The sequence below is a fragment of the Ambystoma mexicanum genome, chromosome 8, assembly GCF_040938575.1.
Source record: "Ambystoma mexicanum isolate Mex_15411 chromosome 8, UKY_AmexF1_1, whole genome shotgun sequence".
NCBI lineage: Eukaryota > Metazoa > Chordata > Amphibia > Caudata > Ambystomatidae > Ambystoma > Ambystoma mexicanum.
Window position 1 is genome coordinate 292457189 of NC_090929.1, and position 16850 is coordinate 292474038.

At 47.9% G+C, this 16850-nt stretch overlaps 1 protein-coding gene across 1 annotated transcript in view; it reads right to left on the bottom strand.

The window, feature by feature from the left end:
- SLC31A2 (solute carrier family 31 member 2) overlaps positions 1 to 6764 on the bottom strand; it is a 202395-nt gene extending 195631 nt beyond the window's left edge. The window contains exon 1 of the mRNA XM_069609692.1: positions 6608 to 6764. Coding sequence (XP_069465793.1) covers positions 6608 to 6619 — 12 coding nt within the window. The 5' untranslated portion in view covers positions 6620 to 6764. The remainder of the gene's footprint in view (positions 1 to 6607) is intronic.
- Positions 6765 to 16850: the final 10086 nt, after the last annotated feature.

A 16850-nucleotide genomic window follows, 5' to 3' on the forward strand; every position in this document is an offset into this window, starting at 1 on the left:
CAACCCCTCCAAACTGTGTCCAGAACCCAGGAGTCGGAATACCACCTTACCCATACTGGAAAAAAAAAAATAATAACTGCCGGAGCCTCCCACCAACCGGCATGTCCAAACCTTCAGGACTTAGGTGCCGGGCCAGGATGCGAAGAGCGTGGAGGACCCACTGGACACTGCACCAGCACCAAAGGAAGACCTCTTAGCTATTGAAGGAGGCTTGCGTCAAAGTCTGTCAGCATGGTCGTCTGCCCTAAAAAACTTTGAGCACCATATCCCCAAGGGAATCCCTAAAAAGCCTGGACCCATTGAGAGGAAGTTTCAGGGCAGCCACCCTCTGAGACCTATCAGTTTGTTTTCCAGTCCCTTAGGTGCACACGCCTCCGGGCAGACACTAGCCCCCATGGCCATGGCTGAACCACGCACCCCATCATAAGCCGGAATAGACAAAAGTTCAACCTGTCTCTGCACGTCCGATAGCAAAGGGCACAATCAGAACCTTCATTGACAGCCTTCTTCAATTTCCTGAAAACCACCTAGCATCGTTTCAGCCATGCAGGAACTGTAGACATTCGCCCTAAGGGCCAGATGCGCCGCTGCATGAACTTTCTTAAGGCTGGAATTAATCCGGCGGTCCACAGGACCCCAGACGGCTGACATAGAGGAGCGACCCACCAGGCTGGCAAGGATATTGTCGATTTCAACAGGATCAGACAGCAATGTCTCGCCCTTCAATGGGTAAAGTACGGACATGAAGCGGGGCATTGCAATTTTCTCAGGTCAATCCATTCCTGAAGGATTTTATCCCGGACATCAGAAACCAATGGCAACCCCAACCTAAGGGTAAGTCCATACTGGCGAAGAGAAGGGTCGGCCCCCTCCACCGATACCAAGGGCTCCGAAAACCCCATGCAATCCCCAACATGAGTCAGCATCTCCTCCACTCCCTCTCTGTCCATGTACTTCCCTTCTGCATCAGCCAAAGACGAACAAGAAGGAGGAACAAGATTCAGTGCCAGAAGATGAAGAGGAAGACAGGCGCCAGCACTTGTGTCCTTGTGCATGTGCACGCCTCATCCCATGATGTTTAAGCAGCCTCTTCAACTCCTGCCTGGATAGGGAAAAACGCTTAGCCTTCTTCTTTCTCCATCTGCAGACCACAGGAGAAGAGGAAGATGACGGGGAAGAAGACCGGACCAGATGCCTGCTCTTCGTGGAATGGTTACCCATTGTGTATTTACAGAAACAGGTGACCAACTGATGCCCAGGCCTCTAAAATAATGTAAAACTAAATGCCAACCTCTGATTAGAGATAGGGCCAGCCAATCAAAAGGAACACATCACTCCCAATGGCAACCCCACTCACAGCACCAGAGGCGGAGCCCACCCGCCTCTGGAGCAACGTGGAGAGAGAGACCAACACAAGCTGTAAATCCGTGTTAAGTTGTGGGTTGGGGTTATAAATAACCACTCAGGAGCCTTGTTGGGTTAGGTATCTTTAGTAAGTCCACAGGAACACAGGTAAGTACATTAGGAATAATACAGGATAATTTCATAGGATAGAAGCATCCACCGGTCCCCCTACTCTTAGGCTTCAGATCTCAACTGACTCTCTGTGGAATTAGAGCAGCTTCACACCAAAACATTCTACAGCCAAAACTCCACATTCCACACTTCAAGCCCACACACACTATCAAGGGATGACCAGGATAAGTAAAACCCAACACATCTCCCCCTTACATGACAACATAGAATAATGGGTAGACTGAGAAATGATGGGCACTAAACAATTATAAACAGAAGGATGATGGACACTAGACAGTTTTGGAACTAAACATTAAATGATCAAATCTACAGACATCCTCCTAGAATATATCCATCCAACAAACTACTCCTAGCGAAAGCTAACCCCTACCAAGTCTTTACAGTGGCTACAAATAGCTAACTCACTTCCAAAACAATCACCAGAACCATAACAGGCCTTTTATGGAACTCGCTACAAGGGAACCAGCCCCACAATCTCATGCACAACCATTTCCATTAACATCACAACAATAATCCTGCATCATCATTCACCAACAACAAATTGTGCTAACACAATCTGCAGGGTTAAACCCCACTATCTGCCTAAAGCGTACTCATCTCCACTCCACTGTGGGTGTCCTCAAAACACCCTCTAAAGAAACCAAATGCTCGCAACTGAGCACAATACCATTTCCTCCACTCCACCACTCCAGGCACCATGCCTGAGCTACTGAATGCTCACCATTGAGCATCCCATGCTCACCATAGAGCAACCAAAACACGCACTATTTCCACCACTCCAGGCACGATGCCTGAGCTAATAAATGCTCCCAATTGAACATCCCATGCTCACCATAGAGCAACCAATAACCTCCACATTAGGGTACCTGACCTGAGCAACCACATGCTCTCCACTCACATTTCCCCCAAACACACCAGTCAGGAAAATCGAGCATTTAAATATGATAAACAAGGGTTAAGCACCACACTTGAGTCCAATAATAAAGCTTACAAAGTCCTTCATAGTTATTTTCCTGTGGAAGAATAATTGGTTAATACAGTGCAAAACATAAACACAACTCACATTAGGTTTTGAATTTCAGTACATAGCTTTTGAATTTCAGTACATAGCCAAGACATCAGAAATTCCCATAGACTCACCCATTAGCGCCACACAACGCCACCAATATTGGCAAAACACACCACCTCAACACCGGGAACTGCATCCCCAAACACAATATGCCCTTAGAATGCCATATAGCATAATAACCAACACCACCAACTGCCACAATATACATTTGAAGTCAACACATCTTCTCACTGCAAGATCTGTAATGTTGAAATCTTTTGTCATTGACCCACCAATATCCAGCATTGCGATCAAACTGCCCCTAAAGCACACACTTTTGACTCACTACTTGTTTTTACACTCACAGCACCATCACTGTGACAGCGCTCACACCCATACGTAAAAGCAGAACTGAGCATCACCACCAGATGGCAGCCAAAAATAAATATGTGAACCTCCAAAATTTCATTGTAATAGAGATCACTGTTGACTGCCAAAATATGTGAACTGCCAAAACTACCTTGCACAAGATATCAAGAATGCATATTATGCACTATGGAATGTGACAATTAGCGCATTTCTCAGGAACATTACTGAAAACTTTGTCGCAATACGTTTCAACACCATTGTACTACCTCAAAATCAAAAATGTTCTTGCAGAACTTGGGATCACATTGTATAGTTTCTCAAAAGGTGTGACTGCTTCAGTTCACCGCTACCAAACCTGTCGTAGAAACTCCTTGTGAAGAAAGCGCTCACACTCCTCTTTGCCACAACACAGTCCAATTGTCGAGCCCCAGCAGATGTAACTGAATCCTAAATTATACCGTGTAGTGGACGTAATTTACAACAGAACAACAGATGCAAACTCTTCAGACTCCTTTTACCCATCGTTGCATCCGATGGTGAGATTGATGTGCATTACAAAGCCGCCACCCGTCATTGAAGACTGTCGATGAAAACAACCCAATACACCTTCAGTTGAACTCCTCGCGGAACTGGTTTGCGCAAAGCCAGCTGACCCAGAAGATGCTTCAAGCACGTAGAAGCACGTTTTGAAAAGGTCCCTTACTCGGAACCACGAACTGCAACGCTGTCAGTGCAGTACATGAACACAATCCATTGTCCTTAGTGAGAGAAACCCTTGGGCACACAGCCGCGCTTGCATCAGGATTCCATCATCCACTTGACCTCGCCCAGTTCTCATGAAGCTCTGTGACGTATAAATGCTGAACAGAGCCTTGACAGCCTACAACTCCGGGACCATCCGAACTCTGAAATACGCCATGGCACAGGAAAGTTCAGTGGCTGTGGAATTATATTGTTCGCCAACTCCCCCAGTAAGTCGGAGGACGTCATCATTGGGACGGAGAGGAGAGCCGCGAACGGAGCTACCGGGCCAACCGTCAACTCACACACGGCTGTACGTCACACCGGACCACACAGACTGCCCTCTAATACGGCGCCTCATGAGAGAAATGCCAGTACGGTAAGACACCTAAACAAATTCCAAAGTGTTTAGTGTCACTCCAGCCTCCTATTACGCTGCTCTTCTGCAATGCTGGGCACCTTTACGCGATAAAAGCCCCGGCCCCTTGTGGGCTGTCTATATCGGCCGCTGCTCACTTCAAAGGCCAATTTTCATATACACCGACAGCCATGCAGCGCTGCCCTGCAAAATCACTAAGCTGAGCCTTTCACTCATAAATGCAGGCACGGCGCGCTTACCTTAGGGGCCGGTGGATGCCTCTGTGCTACTTGTTTCTTCCTGCTGGGCAACCTCCTTGCCACGTTCTGCTTCCTGGTAACAGTCCTTGTTTGTACTGCTCCTTTCCTTGTTCCTTTTCCTGTTCCTGCTCCCTTCAGTGTCCAAACATCCTCGTCGCCAATGTTAAGTTGTGGGTTGGGGTTATAAATAACCACTCAGGAGCCTTGTTGGGTTTAGGTATCTTTAGTAAGTCCACAGGAACACAGGTAAGTACATTAGGAATAATACAGGATAAGTTCATAGGATAGAAGCATCCACCGGTCCCCCTACTCTTAGACTTCAGATCTCAACTGACTCTCTGTGGAATTAGAGCAGCTTCACACCAAAACATTCTACAGCCAACACTCTACATTCCACACTCCAAGCCCACACACACTATCAGGGGATGACCAGGATAAGTAAAACCCAACAAGCCGCTCGTAGCGTTTTGGAGGAAAACATCACCAACAGAGAGAGGAGCAGGCCGACTCCCACTTCAGCCGTCAGAGTCCCCTCCCCAAAACTTCTTACCGGCACCCGGGCCGGAAAACCCTGCGCTGGCCATAGTCCCGCTGAAGCCAGGCAAGGCATCCAACTCCACCGGGTCCCAAGCCCCGCGGGGAACCCGGAATATCGCTGGACCTGAGGAAGCTGAAGGCCCCGCAACACAGACCCACCAGGGGGCCAGCAATCGTCGCACCTCAGCGCCCCGTGCTGAAAAAAAAAAAGCCCAACCTGCCAGAGGCAGGAAAAATTAAACTGAGTGACATGGCTATGGGGGAGGAGTTATAGCGATAAAAAGAAATAAAAGAAGGTCCTGTGTCATGAGCCTCATGAGGCGAGTACTAGGAAGAGGAATAGTGGACGCGGAGGTAATGGCCCTCATGAACTTTCCAGCCTGCTGATTGTAGATCTGCATTTCCATTGGGATGATTAAACTGTACTTTTGTGCAAGGGAACAAGACATTTAGAATATAGTTTTGTGACATGCTTAAAAAGTGCAACAACAAAGGTAAACTGGGGCCTTTAATAACAGGCCATTTTCTGTGAAAGACTAGGAGGCACGGGGTAAAGTCATTTGCAAGTCAGTGTAAATGGCTCCGCCTGTTATCTCATCTGACAAAATGAATGCAATTCTGGTGGAAAATATTATCCGGCAGATTTTTATGACTGGCCTATGCATCTTAAAGTTTGGTAAGGATTAGGAACAGCCATCTTAATGCTACATGTGTGTAAACCAGCCTTTAAACTTTATTTTACCTAAATTAATTTCGTTTGGGCAATAATGGGAACATTATTGCAACAGTCCATTCTGTTATTGGTGTGCTTTTTATAAAAAGGTTAAAGAATCACTATCACCTTTTCCCTCTCTGATTTTTTTTTGGAATGTTGGCTTAGTTGATTAAATTGCCCGCTCTGGCGATTTATGTGAAACTTGCATCTAGGTCTCTGTTGCAGGTAGTGATCCCGCCGAGCTATTCCAAGGATTCACTTGCCTTCTAAGCTTAACATGAATCTTCTTTTAAAACTGGCAACATTTACAGAAATTAAATAGTCATCTATTTATCTGGCAAGTGGGTTAATTAACATCTTGTTGAAATGTGAAGAGCCTGACGGTCATTGGATGCAATTTTCTCAGAACCAGCTTATCTATGGCTCCATGGTAAAAAAAAAAAAAATCATGTATAGTATCCAATTTACTGAAATGGCCTTTTCAGCCTTACAAAAACAACATTTCATTTTAATAATGCAAATTGTTTTTTCCATTAAAAAAATAATATATAAACTGCAAGCATGGCTTTCTCTCGTCTTACTATTGTACTACAATTTGCAAACTTATGAAAAGGGGCAACTCAAGGGGGTGTGGCTTCTAAAATTTCAGACGGGGCTACCAGTCAGGTTTTTGCTTCAAGCAAAGGTGGCAACCCTAATATAGTATTGATAATTATACATGACACGTTTTGCTATTATGGCCTGTGAATAAGTGTTGTTTTTTTTCTTAATTTATTTCAGTTCTACAACACTCCTAAAATCATTCTGAAGTGCAGGAACCTGCCCTTTTTAAGCACAGCATGTAGAATCCTCATAAAAATGAGTCTTCTTACAGATGCACCTATTGTAGAAATCGCTTGATAAAGGGCTGTAGTTGTATTACTTACTCCAGACCATAGGATGGGTTATTTCCTAATGCACACTACAAACTGAAAAAGCACTGTCCTACATTGGAGCAACAGAAGAACACTGAATAGCTAGAGCATAGCAATAGCTTGACCCACCGGCATGTCCATGCTGTTTTCTCTGCTGCAGGTGCCGCTTTTGGAGACAAGAATTGGTCCCGGGTCCTCGACTGTTTCTCGCCTCTCAAAAGCAGTTTACAGGAAACTTTCAGTGAAGCAACACAACAATCACGTGAAACCGAACTAAGCAGTCACATGGATAGCGTAGAGCACGCTCGGGAGATGTAGTCAAGCCCACTGTGCCTCGCCGGGAGTTGTAGTCCTTTGTCCTTTGGGCGCGGCCTGGGCCGTGAGTCATACGTTTTCATTCTCCAGTTGTCAACGCTGTGTGTGGAAAACCCTAGTCTTCGAGAATCAGGGATACAGTGATGGCTATTGAAGAGGAGGACTGTCGTTACCATTTTCGTATTGTTCTAAACCTTGCTTTCTAAATAGCCCCGCACCCCCTCCCGAACCCGAAAACTCCCTACCCCGGGTGGTTTTGGCAACAAAAAAAGTCCCAGCATTGAAATGGGAAATACAGGAAGGGCTGGGCTGGCGTGCTCATTTATTTGTTAATGTATTCGTATTTTTAAAGCGCACAACAGCCCGGGGGCATCATGGTGCTGTTACAGATAAACATCAAGCTAGTTACAGAGGAGACAACAGGGTTACAAGCCAATTTGCATTACAGGAGCATAATTGGTTGCATATACTGGCATTACAGACAATCGTTAAGGTACAGTTGAGGGTCAGCAAGGGTAAGAGTTAAGTGAATAGTGTGGTTTTAAGAGATTTACGAAAGGAGTACAGAGAGGGTGCATGGCCGAGCAAAACTTGAGAGCTCTACTGAAGGTATCGCACATAACTTTCGGCTATTTAGCAGCTATGACCAGTGCTGAAAAAGCAGATAAATTACACATGCCTAGGGGAGGGTCCTGTCAGACATGAGACAGGCTTGTAAAAACACAGGGCAAAAATAATGGTGATGACTTGCAATGTGTTGACATGACATCATAAACCAACCTGGAAATTCAGTGGCTTGAAAAGTGTGATACTTGCAGCAATTACTTGCAGTTAATCTTTATTACTCCTAGTCCTATTCTTCCTTGTCACTGTACTGACCACCTTCTGTCATGATTCCTGCCCCTCCTGTCCCCAGCCCTCCAAGATGTCAGGCTGGAGCCAGGCCACGAGCACCTACATGGCCCTCAAGGGCCTTTCCATCTCTCCAAAGACCCACTTGGAGTCAGACTTGGCGCTTGTATCACCAGACTCACTCACTCCCATAGGATAACATTGGGTAGTGCATTGATGGGGACAAGATGGATGCCCCCACATATTTCGATTCCGGTTCCCAGAACTGCGTGTGCGGTCTAGTCTTTTGGGTGTGGTTCAGCCCAGAGACACCTGGGATACCCAGAGACTATTTAAGCCACACCCAGGCTGAGAAACATGCTTTGCGTTTTCTGCACCTGCAGCGTGACACTCACCGTGTTCGGATCGGTCTCCAGTAGGCCTGCATCTTTCTTCTGCGCTCAGTTCCTGCAAGAACAAGAACACAGTTAGGAACAGCCTTACCTTGCGGTGCTTCTGCCCATCATTCATCGCTCCTTTTCTGCGGGCATTTTCGGCGGTGTCATTCCCATCCCGGCACACCACTTCCTAAGGAAAATGGAAAAGAACAGAAAAAAGGCTTAGTAAGCATTCTGCAAATCTTCGCTTATTTTTAAATACTGTACGAGCTTCAAACGTTTACCTGAATCCCAGCCGCTCTGGGGGAACTCTGTCTCCGGAATTTCTCATCCATCTGCAAGAGGGAAAGGACACTCCAGGTTAGCGTGGAAATATCTGCAGGCGCCGCATACCGCGCTTACCCACCGCATTTGTTCTTCATAACCGGCATCCACGCTGAAAACGTAGCGGCACCTAAAAGACACAGAAAAAGAACTCAGTTCAATGCAAATACGAAAGGGTGGCATCGCGCATCACGCTCTCACTCACCTTCAGCACTACTCATCTCAGCAGCACGCCGCCATCCCCGGACGCCGGCCATCATCTAAGGAAGGAAAGGAACAAAGTTAGAGAACTGTTCAAAAGACTCATTATACTTACCTGTCAGACTCTTGCCAGTGAGGTAACTAGGCAGCAAAAAGCCTGCATCAATCAACATGCCCCTGCACTGAAAGCAGGACAGAGAGCACACTATCCAAGAAAACAAGGTGAGCTGTGCATCAAAGGGAAGGGTTGGACCCCGGGGAAGAAGAGGTTCAAGCACACAGAGACAATAGGGAGTTAAACTCTACCAATACTGTGTTTCAGGCCCAGTCTCCAGTCGAATAGCCTCCAGGGAAGGGTTTGAGGTCGTAAGAGGTCAGAACAGGTTGAGTGACGTCCCCGTGGATACCAGGTGAGCGTTACACCTTCCATGTCCACCGTGGGTATGAAAGGTTCACTGATCCGGCTTGGAAAATGTTAAATAAGAGGGAAATATTAACTAAGAGATTGTGGGTAAGTAGGAGGTATCATAAAACAGCAACAACAACAAAAAGGTTCCCGTGTGCCAAGCAGTGCCTCAAAAGTAAGTACAGTGACGAGGGACAATAGGACTAGGAGTACTGTGCTTACTTTTGAAGCCCTGCTTCGCCCACAGGAATCTTTTTTGTTGTTGCAGTATGATGATACCTCCTACTTACCCATCCCTTAGTTACAATTTCCCAAGCCGGATCAGTCGACCTTTCACATCCAGAGTGGACATGTAAGGTGGTCAGTACTGTGACCAGGAAGAGTAGGACTAGAAGTAATCAAGATTACTGATAAGTAATTGGCACATTACTTCCAAATTACCCTTTGTCGACCCAGGACTTAACTTGAGGTGTACCCAAGCAGTAATCTTTGGAAGGGGCCCAATGAGACAGTCAATGTCCCATCACCAAATGTATTAACATAACACCAAGGATAATGAGACGATGTCCAACTGAAAGCACCCCCCACCCTACAGGAGCAATCCCTGCGATTATCCATGTTCTATCTATAATGTCTAATGAACATGGCTAATACTTGGCCTACAGCCATTCAGTGAGCAGCAGCTTCACTGTGCTCCTAGATGATTAGCCCATAACAGATGCTTTTCTAACACAAAGTACCTCTCTTTTTCTCTTTTGGTGCACCGGATCCCAAGCCAGCACAGGAGAGGCCGACGGAGGGGGAAGGACGCTCGACTTCCATGCATGCTATCTGCCATCCAGTCTTGGTGTACTTCCAACGATCTCTACCTAAATGCCAGCAAGACTGAGATCATTCCCATTGGGATCCCTGTTCCCTCTTTTTTCCCCTCACTCTGGCCATCTTCTATGGGCTCGCCCCCTGCTCCTTCTTCTGAAGCCAGAAACCATGAAGTCATCTTCGACTCCTCTCTCTCCTTCCTCCCTCACACTCAGAACATTGCCAAAAAGTCCCACATTCAACTCTTCTTTCTCGAAGGAATTCTCCCTTTCTCACTTTCCCATAGAAGCTCATTGTTACCCGAGTCCTGGTTCTCTCTAGGCTTGACTACTGCAATAGCCTTCTCCTGACTCCACCTTCTTCCACTTTACGACCCCTCCAGCTAATCCAGAATAGGCCAGAGATACTTATCCTTGGCCTTAAACCCAGGGACCGCATCTCTCCTGCCCTAAAAAACTCTTCACTGGCTCCCCGTTGCAGCACAGATTAAATTCAAATCCCCCTGCATCATCCCCTCTGTCTGGGGCCTGGGACCACTTTATCTGCAACTTTCTCTTACTAAATACTCTCCTTCTAGACCTCTACGGTTCTCTGGCACCAACTCTCTGTGTGTAAAGCGTTTCGCTAAACAGAGGGCCGGTGGCTGATCACTTTCTTCAGCTCGCTCCCTCTTATGGAACAACCTCCCCATCCCTCACCGTCTTGAGCAGGACTTCCTCAAATTCCAGAAACTCCTCAAGACTTTTCTCTTCACCTCCTCCTTCCCTTCGTCCCTCCTCTGCTAATCTCACAGTCGCTGTGATTGGTGGCCAAAGCCCTTATGTATCCCTCAGGGACTTGGCCTCCCATACCCAATCGCCCTAGCCTCTGTCTACTTCTCAGCACTGGCCTCAGCACCCACCAGCGTCAATCCTGTAGACCTGCACTTACTACCCATTGCGGGCCCCAGCCTCATAGCGCTTACATTGCTATGCACTTCATCTGCTGCTCACCCACAAGCATGGACATTCCAGCAGTTAACCTCACCCCCACTTCCCCACTTCTCGCTGCACTTGCACATTCTGAATACTCACAAGGCATAAAAGTTGTGTCTTTACCTTCCACTGTCTTCATTGTTCTTCAATCCCATGTTCCCTCCCTGTTGCCCTGTGGGCACTTTGAAACAAAATGGACTTACTGTATAGGCACCTAACAAATGCAAAATAAATAAATAAAATAAGTAGAGGTTGGACAGGGATTCCGGCATGGCGCCCGCTATCCTCATGGAGCCCTGTGCAGGATCCGATCTTGCTGGCCTCTTGGACGCTGGGCCGGCAGACACTCTGCAGCATTGTGGGGTAAGAAGCGTGTCCTTTTCGACTGCACCGGGGACACTGCTGAGACTGTCGTGTGTGCCCCCTGCGCCCCTGCAGAGTCACTGAAGCATGCGCTGCATAGATCACAGCAGCGGGGAGAGTCACGGCGGAGCTGCAGTGTTGGCAACACAGTGATCTGGAGCAGAGGCACAGCACTGGGAGCGCGGCCGCAGCTGCTTTGTGGACACCGGAGGGTGAGGAGCAGGAGCCTTCCCTTAGCCACAGAGTGCGCCTGGGACGGTGTTCGCATGGCTGAAGGGGCATAGGGTTTGGAGGGCTCGTGCTTTCCCTTGCTGCTGCAGCAGATTTTTCCAAGGTATTCTGAAGGCGAGGAGGCAGCTGTGGAGCTCCTGCCGACGTGATCCACATTAATAAGAGGCACAGGCGCCTACCTGCTGTTCAGTGGGCCGCAGGCTCCCTGCCACCATAACTGTGGGAGCTGTTATCTTCTGTAGAGCTGGAGCAAAGTACCCCCACTCAAAGGTCTACCCCCATGCTGCCTATCTGTTGGGAGCCAGAGTGTGAGACACGTGCAGTGCCAGTGAAAATACCTATACCGAAAAGAATCCTGGAAGTAAGGTACCCATTGAGGAAACCATATATGCACTCACGACAATATGATTGTCATTTCAATGAAATCTGGGATGACGTGTGAAAATGAGCAAGAGAAAAGACTGGTGACGTCATGCAAAGTAGAGCTGACGCACCCAGAAAAGAGGCAAGAGACTGAAGACCATAAACATTCTATAGTATCTAAGGAGGAGGTGTTAAAGATGAGCAACATTTCAGGCTCGAGATGAAGATGCTCATGCTACAGAAACGATAAAGAAAATGCCATGCCATTTTACAATTGTACAGACTCAGTAACGCAAGCAAAGTATTCTAAAAAAGGCTAGCTACGTAGTGAATAGATTGCTGCGATGCGCCAACGTATATGCATGAAATATGGATGTTCAGTGAAAGAAAGCTTTTTCAGTGTTGCGCAGTTGGAAAATGACTTAATAATGGAGGTGAATTCAAGAAAGGCTTGGCTGGCCCAGCACTAGAAGGTCAAGGCCACCGTGAGCCTGGATGTTCATGCAGTAGCTACAAAATGTGTGAAAAGAACAAACTCCTGTCTGAGGTGAGGTGCAAGAACATTGAAGACATCAGAGGTTCATCATCTAATAGTATTTCAAATACAGAAAAGCTCTAAAATGTGGTCTCCAGTCACATGGTTGGATGAAAATAGATACTGAGTTGAGCTACATCGAAACCAAGAGAGAAAGTATACCTCTACTCACTTTTTATTCACAGGCACGGAGAACATTTCCAAGGCCATGTTCAAATGCTAATTGACTGGCAGACGGCAAGAGTGATGATAGATGGCAGGCTAATTAGGTGGGAAGCTATGGTCATGACCAGCCCACCAGCACCTGGGTGCCAGCTTGCGTGCTGGTAGCGTGTGTGGAATATTACAGAGGGGTACAAGGGTGCCAATCAATTTAGAGGGCCATGTATTAGAGAGCCCTATAGTTTGTATAACCAATAGGACGTTGTGTATTTGATGACGTTCATAGTGACTTTCACTAGAGGAGGGCTTAGTTGCTCACCTGATGTTGGAGACCCAATCACTTTCCCTGACAAGTATGGAACGTATAGGGGGGCATGGCTTAACAGCCATGGCATAGGACGTGTCTCCACATAGCTCCTGCAGAATGATGTAAGGTTGCGCTGCTAAAAAATACTAAAGCACACAGCTAATGGGAACTGTACACCGTGGGGCACACAGCATTGCCGTGGAAATTCTGCGTTGTGAGAATGGAGGCAGCGGCCGAGTGCCCGCAGTCACAGAATTAATAAATCTCAGCGGGCAGGCTGGATCGGCTCTGACACGAAGAGATTCATAGGTACAGCGATGCACAGCCTGCCCGAGTAATGGTGTAGTCAGCTCTTGCTTGCGGCCAGAAGGAACTGCCTGGTCTTTGGAGTCGAGATACATTGGGAGAATACAAAGTCCTGATACCAAGTATCAGGTGCAAGAGTGCGGAACATTAGCCTAAGCCTCAATGGTAGTGAAACTGAATCTGATTTCGTACGAGTGGACCCGAATTGAAAGGGCACTCGGTATGAACATGACACCGGTCAACACAAGGGAACAAAGATAAGAGACCGGCGACTGATAGCACACAGCATTAGCTCTGCAGAAATGCACTCCCAGACTCAGCAGACGGTGTCCAAACAACGGTGGAGGACACAATGAAGACGCCCCAGGAAATGAGAGCAAACACAGGAAAAAAGCAACACAGGCAATACGATTTGCCAACAGTGCTGGAAGTACAGAGGTGTGCGAGCGCTGCACACACATTTTGACATAACAGCAGCCAGTGAATTTTGAACCCAAAGAGCGGCAAGCAGCAGTAATACTGGGATATGAGGCAAATAGCGCTGGCACTTGAAGTGGAACAAACAGGAGAGATGACCTACCCAGCACTTAGCTGATGGGTGAGGAGGCGCATCATAGCAGAAGCCAGAGGGTACACTGGTAAGGGGGTGCCAGAACCAGACAAAACGAGATACCACAGTGTGGGTAAAAGGAACAAGAACCCCAGCAGCAAGACATAACAGACAGAACAACGGTATGGAAATAGTGCCACACAACTACGGATACAGAGCAGCCACCTGAGTACCCCAGCGGTCTGACAGTGGAGAGGTCACACAGAACCAGTCCACATAACCGGAATCAGCAAGAGACAGTAAGAGGGACCCACAATTAGCACCCGTAAGCGCGGGGACAGCAAGAATAGGAGTGAACGGCAGGGGCACACTACAGAAGCGAAGTTGAGCTGACAACACAAGGTTTGGCCCTTGGAGGCGTCGCCAGCAATAGATCGAAGAAGCCCACTAATTAACCCTTGGGGTGCTCCGCAGAAGAACACGAGGGCTTGAGAGGAACATTGCTGGTCACGATAACAGGAGTGTGCAATACAAGGAAGCGGAAATGGCGTCCAAACCGGGGAAAGTCAAGGCTAAACAGCCATCAATAGACATCTTCACCAAACCAACTCAAGCAGCTGAGGTCGCTAAAACACCAGAGCAGAGCACGCAAGGAGATGCAACCCCAACCCATAATGATCGATAGATGCTGGAAGCTATTGCAGAGCTGAAGTCATCGTGGGAAAGTTAGATTGATAATATCGCAGAATTGAAGACCTCGTTAGAATGCAAGACGTTAGGGCGCTGGTGGAACGCACAGGAGGACTAGAAAAAGAGATGAAGGCTAACACAAGTACCTGCACGGCTAACGCCAAGGACGTTAACACTTTGCAACAACAAGTGCTCAACCTGGAGACCAGGGTGGAGGAAGCAGAAGGGCGCTTGTGCAGGAATAATGTACGTATTGTGGAGCTTCCGGAGGGAGAGGAGGGATCGGACCCGACAAACTATGTTGAAAACATGCTGCTACAAGAGATAGGTGGCGGATTACTTACCCAGGGTTTCACAGTGAAAAGAGCTCACAGGGCCCAAGCCAGACGGCCGCCACCGGGGTCCCCCGACCGATAATCACCAAGTTATTGAACTACAAATACAGTGAGAAGATCCTGGAACATTTCCGCAAAGGGGGAACGATAAGGAGAGCAACTGCGATGATCACAGCATGCCCAGACTACACCTTCTTGGTATAGAGACAGCGAATGAACTATGTGTCGGTTAAGAGGAGGCTACGTGAGGCTGGTTATGAATACATGCTGCTGTACCCAGCGAAACTGAACGTGATGCATGGAAACAAGGGCTTCTTCTAAACTCCAGAGGATGCAACAGCTTGGTTGGACGCGAGGAACTGCCGGCAGGAACGGATGACCAGGCAGAGAGCAGAACAGATAAATGACCCTGTGTTTTCCCTGAGACACACTGGTGGACAGAACAGAGGCAGTGAGGTAATGCTCAAGCAATGACAGTGACTTTGGGACAGGAATATAATGGAGAATATGTTGAGAATAGTGTTCAATGCGCACAGGAAGATTTAAACGTGCACAAGCTGTGCAGTATACTATTAGCATAAATGCAGGAAATATGGTTGCTGCTTACGAGAACGCAGTACTAGGAAACACACAATCACCCCAAGTAGCTAGTCTAGTTACGATACTGGTAGAGCGGTATCCATCTGTGGTGTTCCGTGTATCGGTCGCGGACTGAGACCCACCTGACTATGGAAAAGCAGGAAGTGATAGCAAGGAAATAGAAAGGGATAACCCTAGGGGCTACCTACTCGGTGTATGCCAGAGGGGTCATGACATTGATAGCACCACATGTCCCGTTCAAGTTGCAACAATCCACCATAGATAAAAAGGGAAAGATGGTATTGATGCAGGGGCTGGTGGAAAATAAAGAAATGTGTATTATAAACGTGTATGCCCCGAATCAAGATACCACAACTTACTTTAGAACCCCATATTAAAAAATAAGCTTGTATATGGATGGAACAGTGGTGTAGGGAGGGGATTGTAACTGTACCCTGGACCCAGTGCTGGATAGGTCAGACACAAAAGTGACACAGCTGACCCCGGCAGCGAAGGCCCTAAACACCTTATTGCAAGCCTTTAGACTAGCAGATGTATGGAGACTGCGATACCCACAAGATAGTGGATACTCGCACTATTCTACCCCACAGATCCTGCACACTAGGTTAGATTATGTATTTATGAGTATGGAATTAGTGGCAGAAGTGACACAGGTGGAATACCAGGATATAGTCCTCTCAGACCACGCCCCGCTGGTGGTAACGTGGCTGATTCGACCGCCCAGAGCTAGAATACCAACATGGAGACTCAGGGCCGAATCCTTAAAAGACATAGGGCCTCATCACAAGGTTGGCGCTCCGGTAAGAACGGCACCGGTAAGGCAATACCGGCATCCATTACCTGGCCGGTGTATCATGACCCTAGATGCCGTTGCTACCGGCATCGTCAAGGTCCCGCTGTGGCCGTGCACCACCGTACCGGCATGCGAGCACGCGCGCAGATGGGGAGGCCTTAATACCGGCATGCCGAAAAGAAGGGGACACCACGAGTCACACGTACAAGTACATACCGGCATCGAGATGCCGGTAAGAAGGGCCACCATGATGCCGGCAATACCGCCATTGCGGACCACCCGTAAACAGCAAACTGCTGTGTAACCAAGTGCCACAGGTGCACACAATCAGCACAGGTGAAGGCAATGGAGTCAGGGTCAGCACAAAAGGAGCACAACCACACACCACACCCCCTTCCAAGGCAAAATGCTACCACTTGTACTTGCCATACTGGGCCTGGAGGACATGGCTGCACTGCTACTCCTTGAGCAGGCAGTACAACAGGAAACACAGAGGAGATGCAGGAGGAGAAGGAGGGTGAGACATGCCCAGCAAATCCCACCAGTACAGGCAGTCGCTCCCCGCAGACAGCCAACAATCCCACGTATAAGGGCCAATCCATTTGACTTAACCCCAGCACAGATCCACACCATGTACCGCCTGGACAGAGACACCATCACCAACATAGTGGAATTAATACAGGATGACTTGGTCAGCCTGATCAACATCCGCACAGCCATCCTCCCTTTGCTGAAGGTGGCATCTGTGCTCCACTTCCTGGCCACAGACACTTACCAACACACAGTGGGCCAAATGCATGGCATGTCCCAATCATGCTTCTCTGTTGTGTTAAACCAAGTGCTGGATGCACTACTGAAGCACGCAAGTG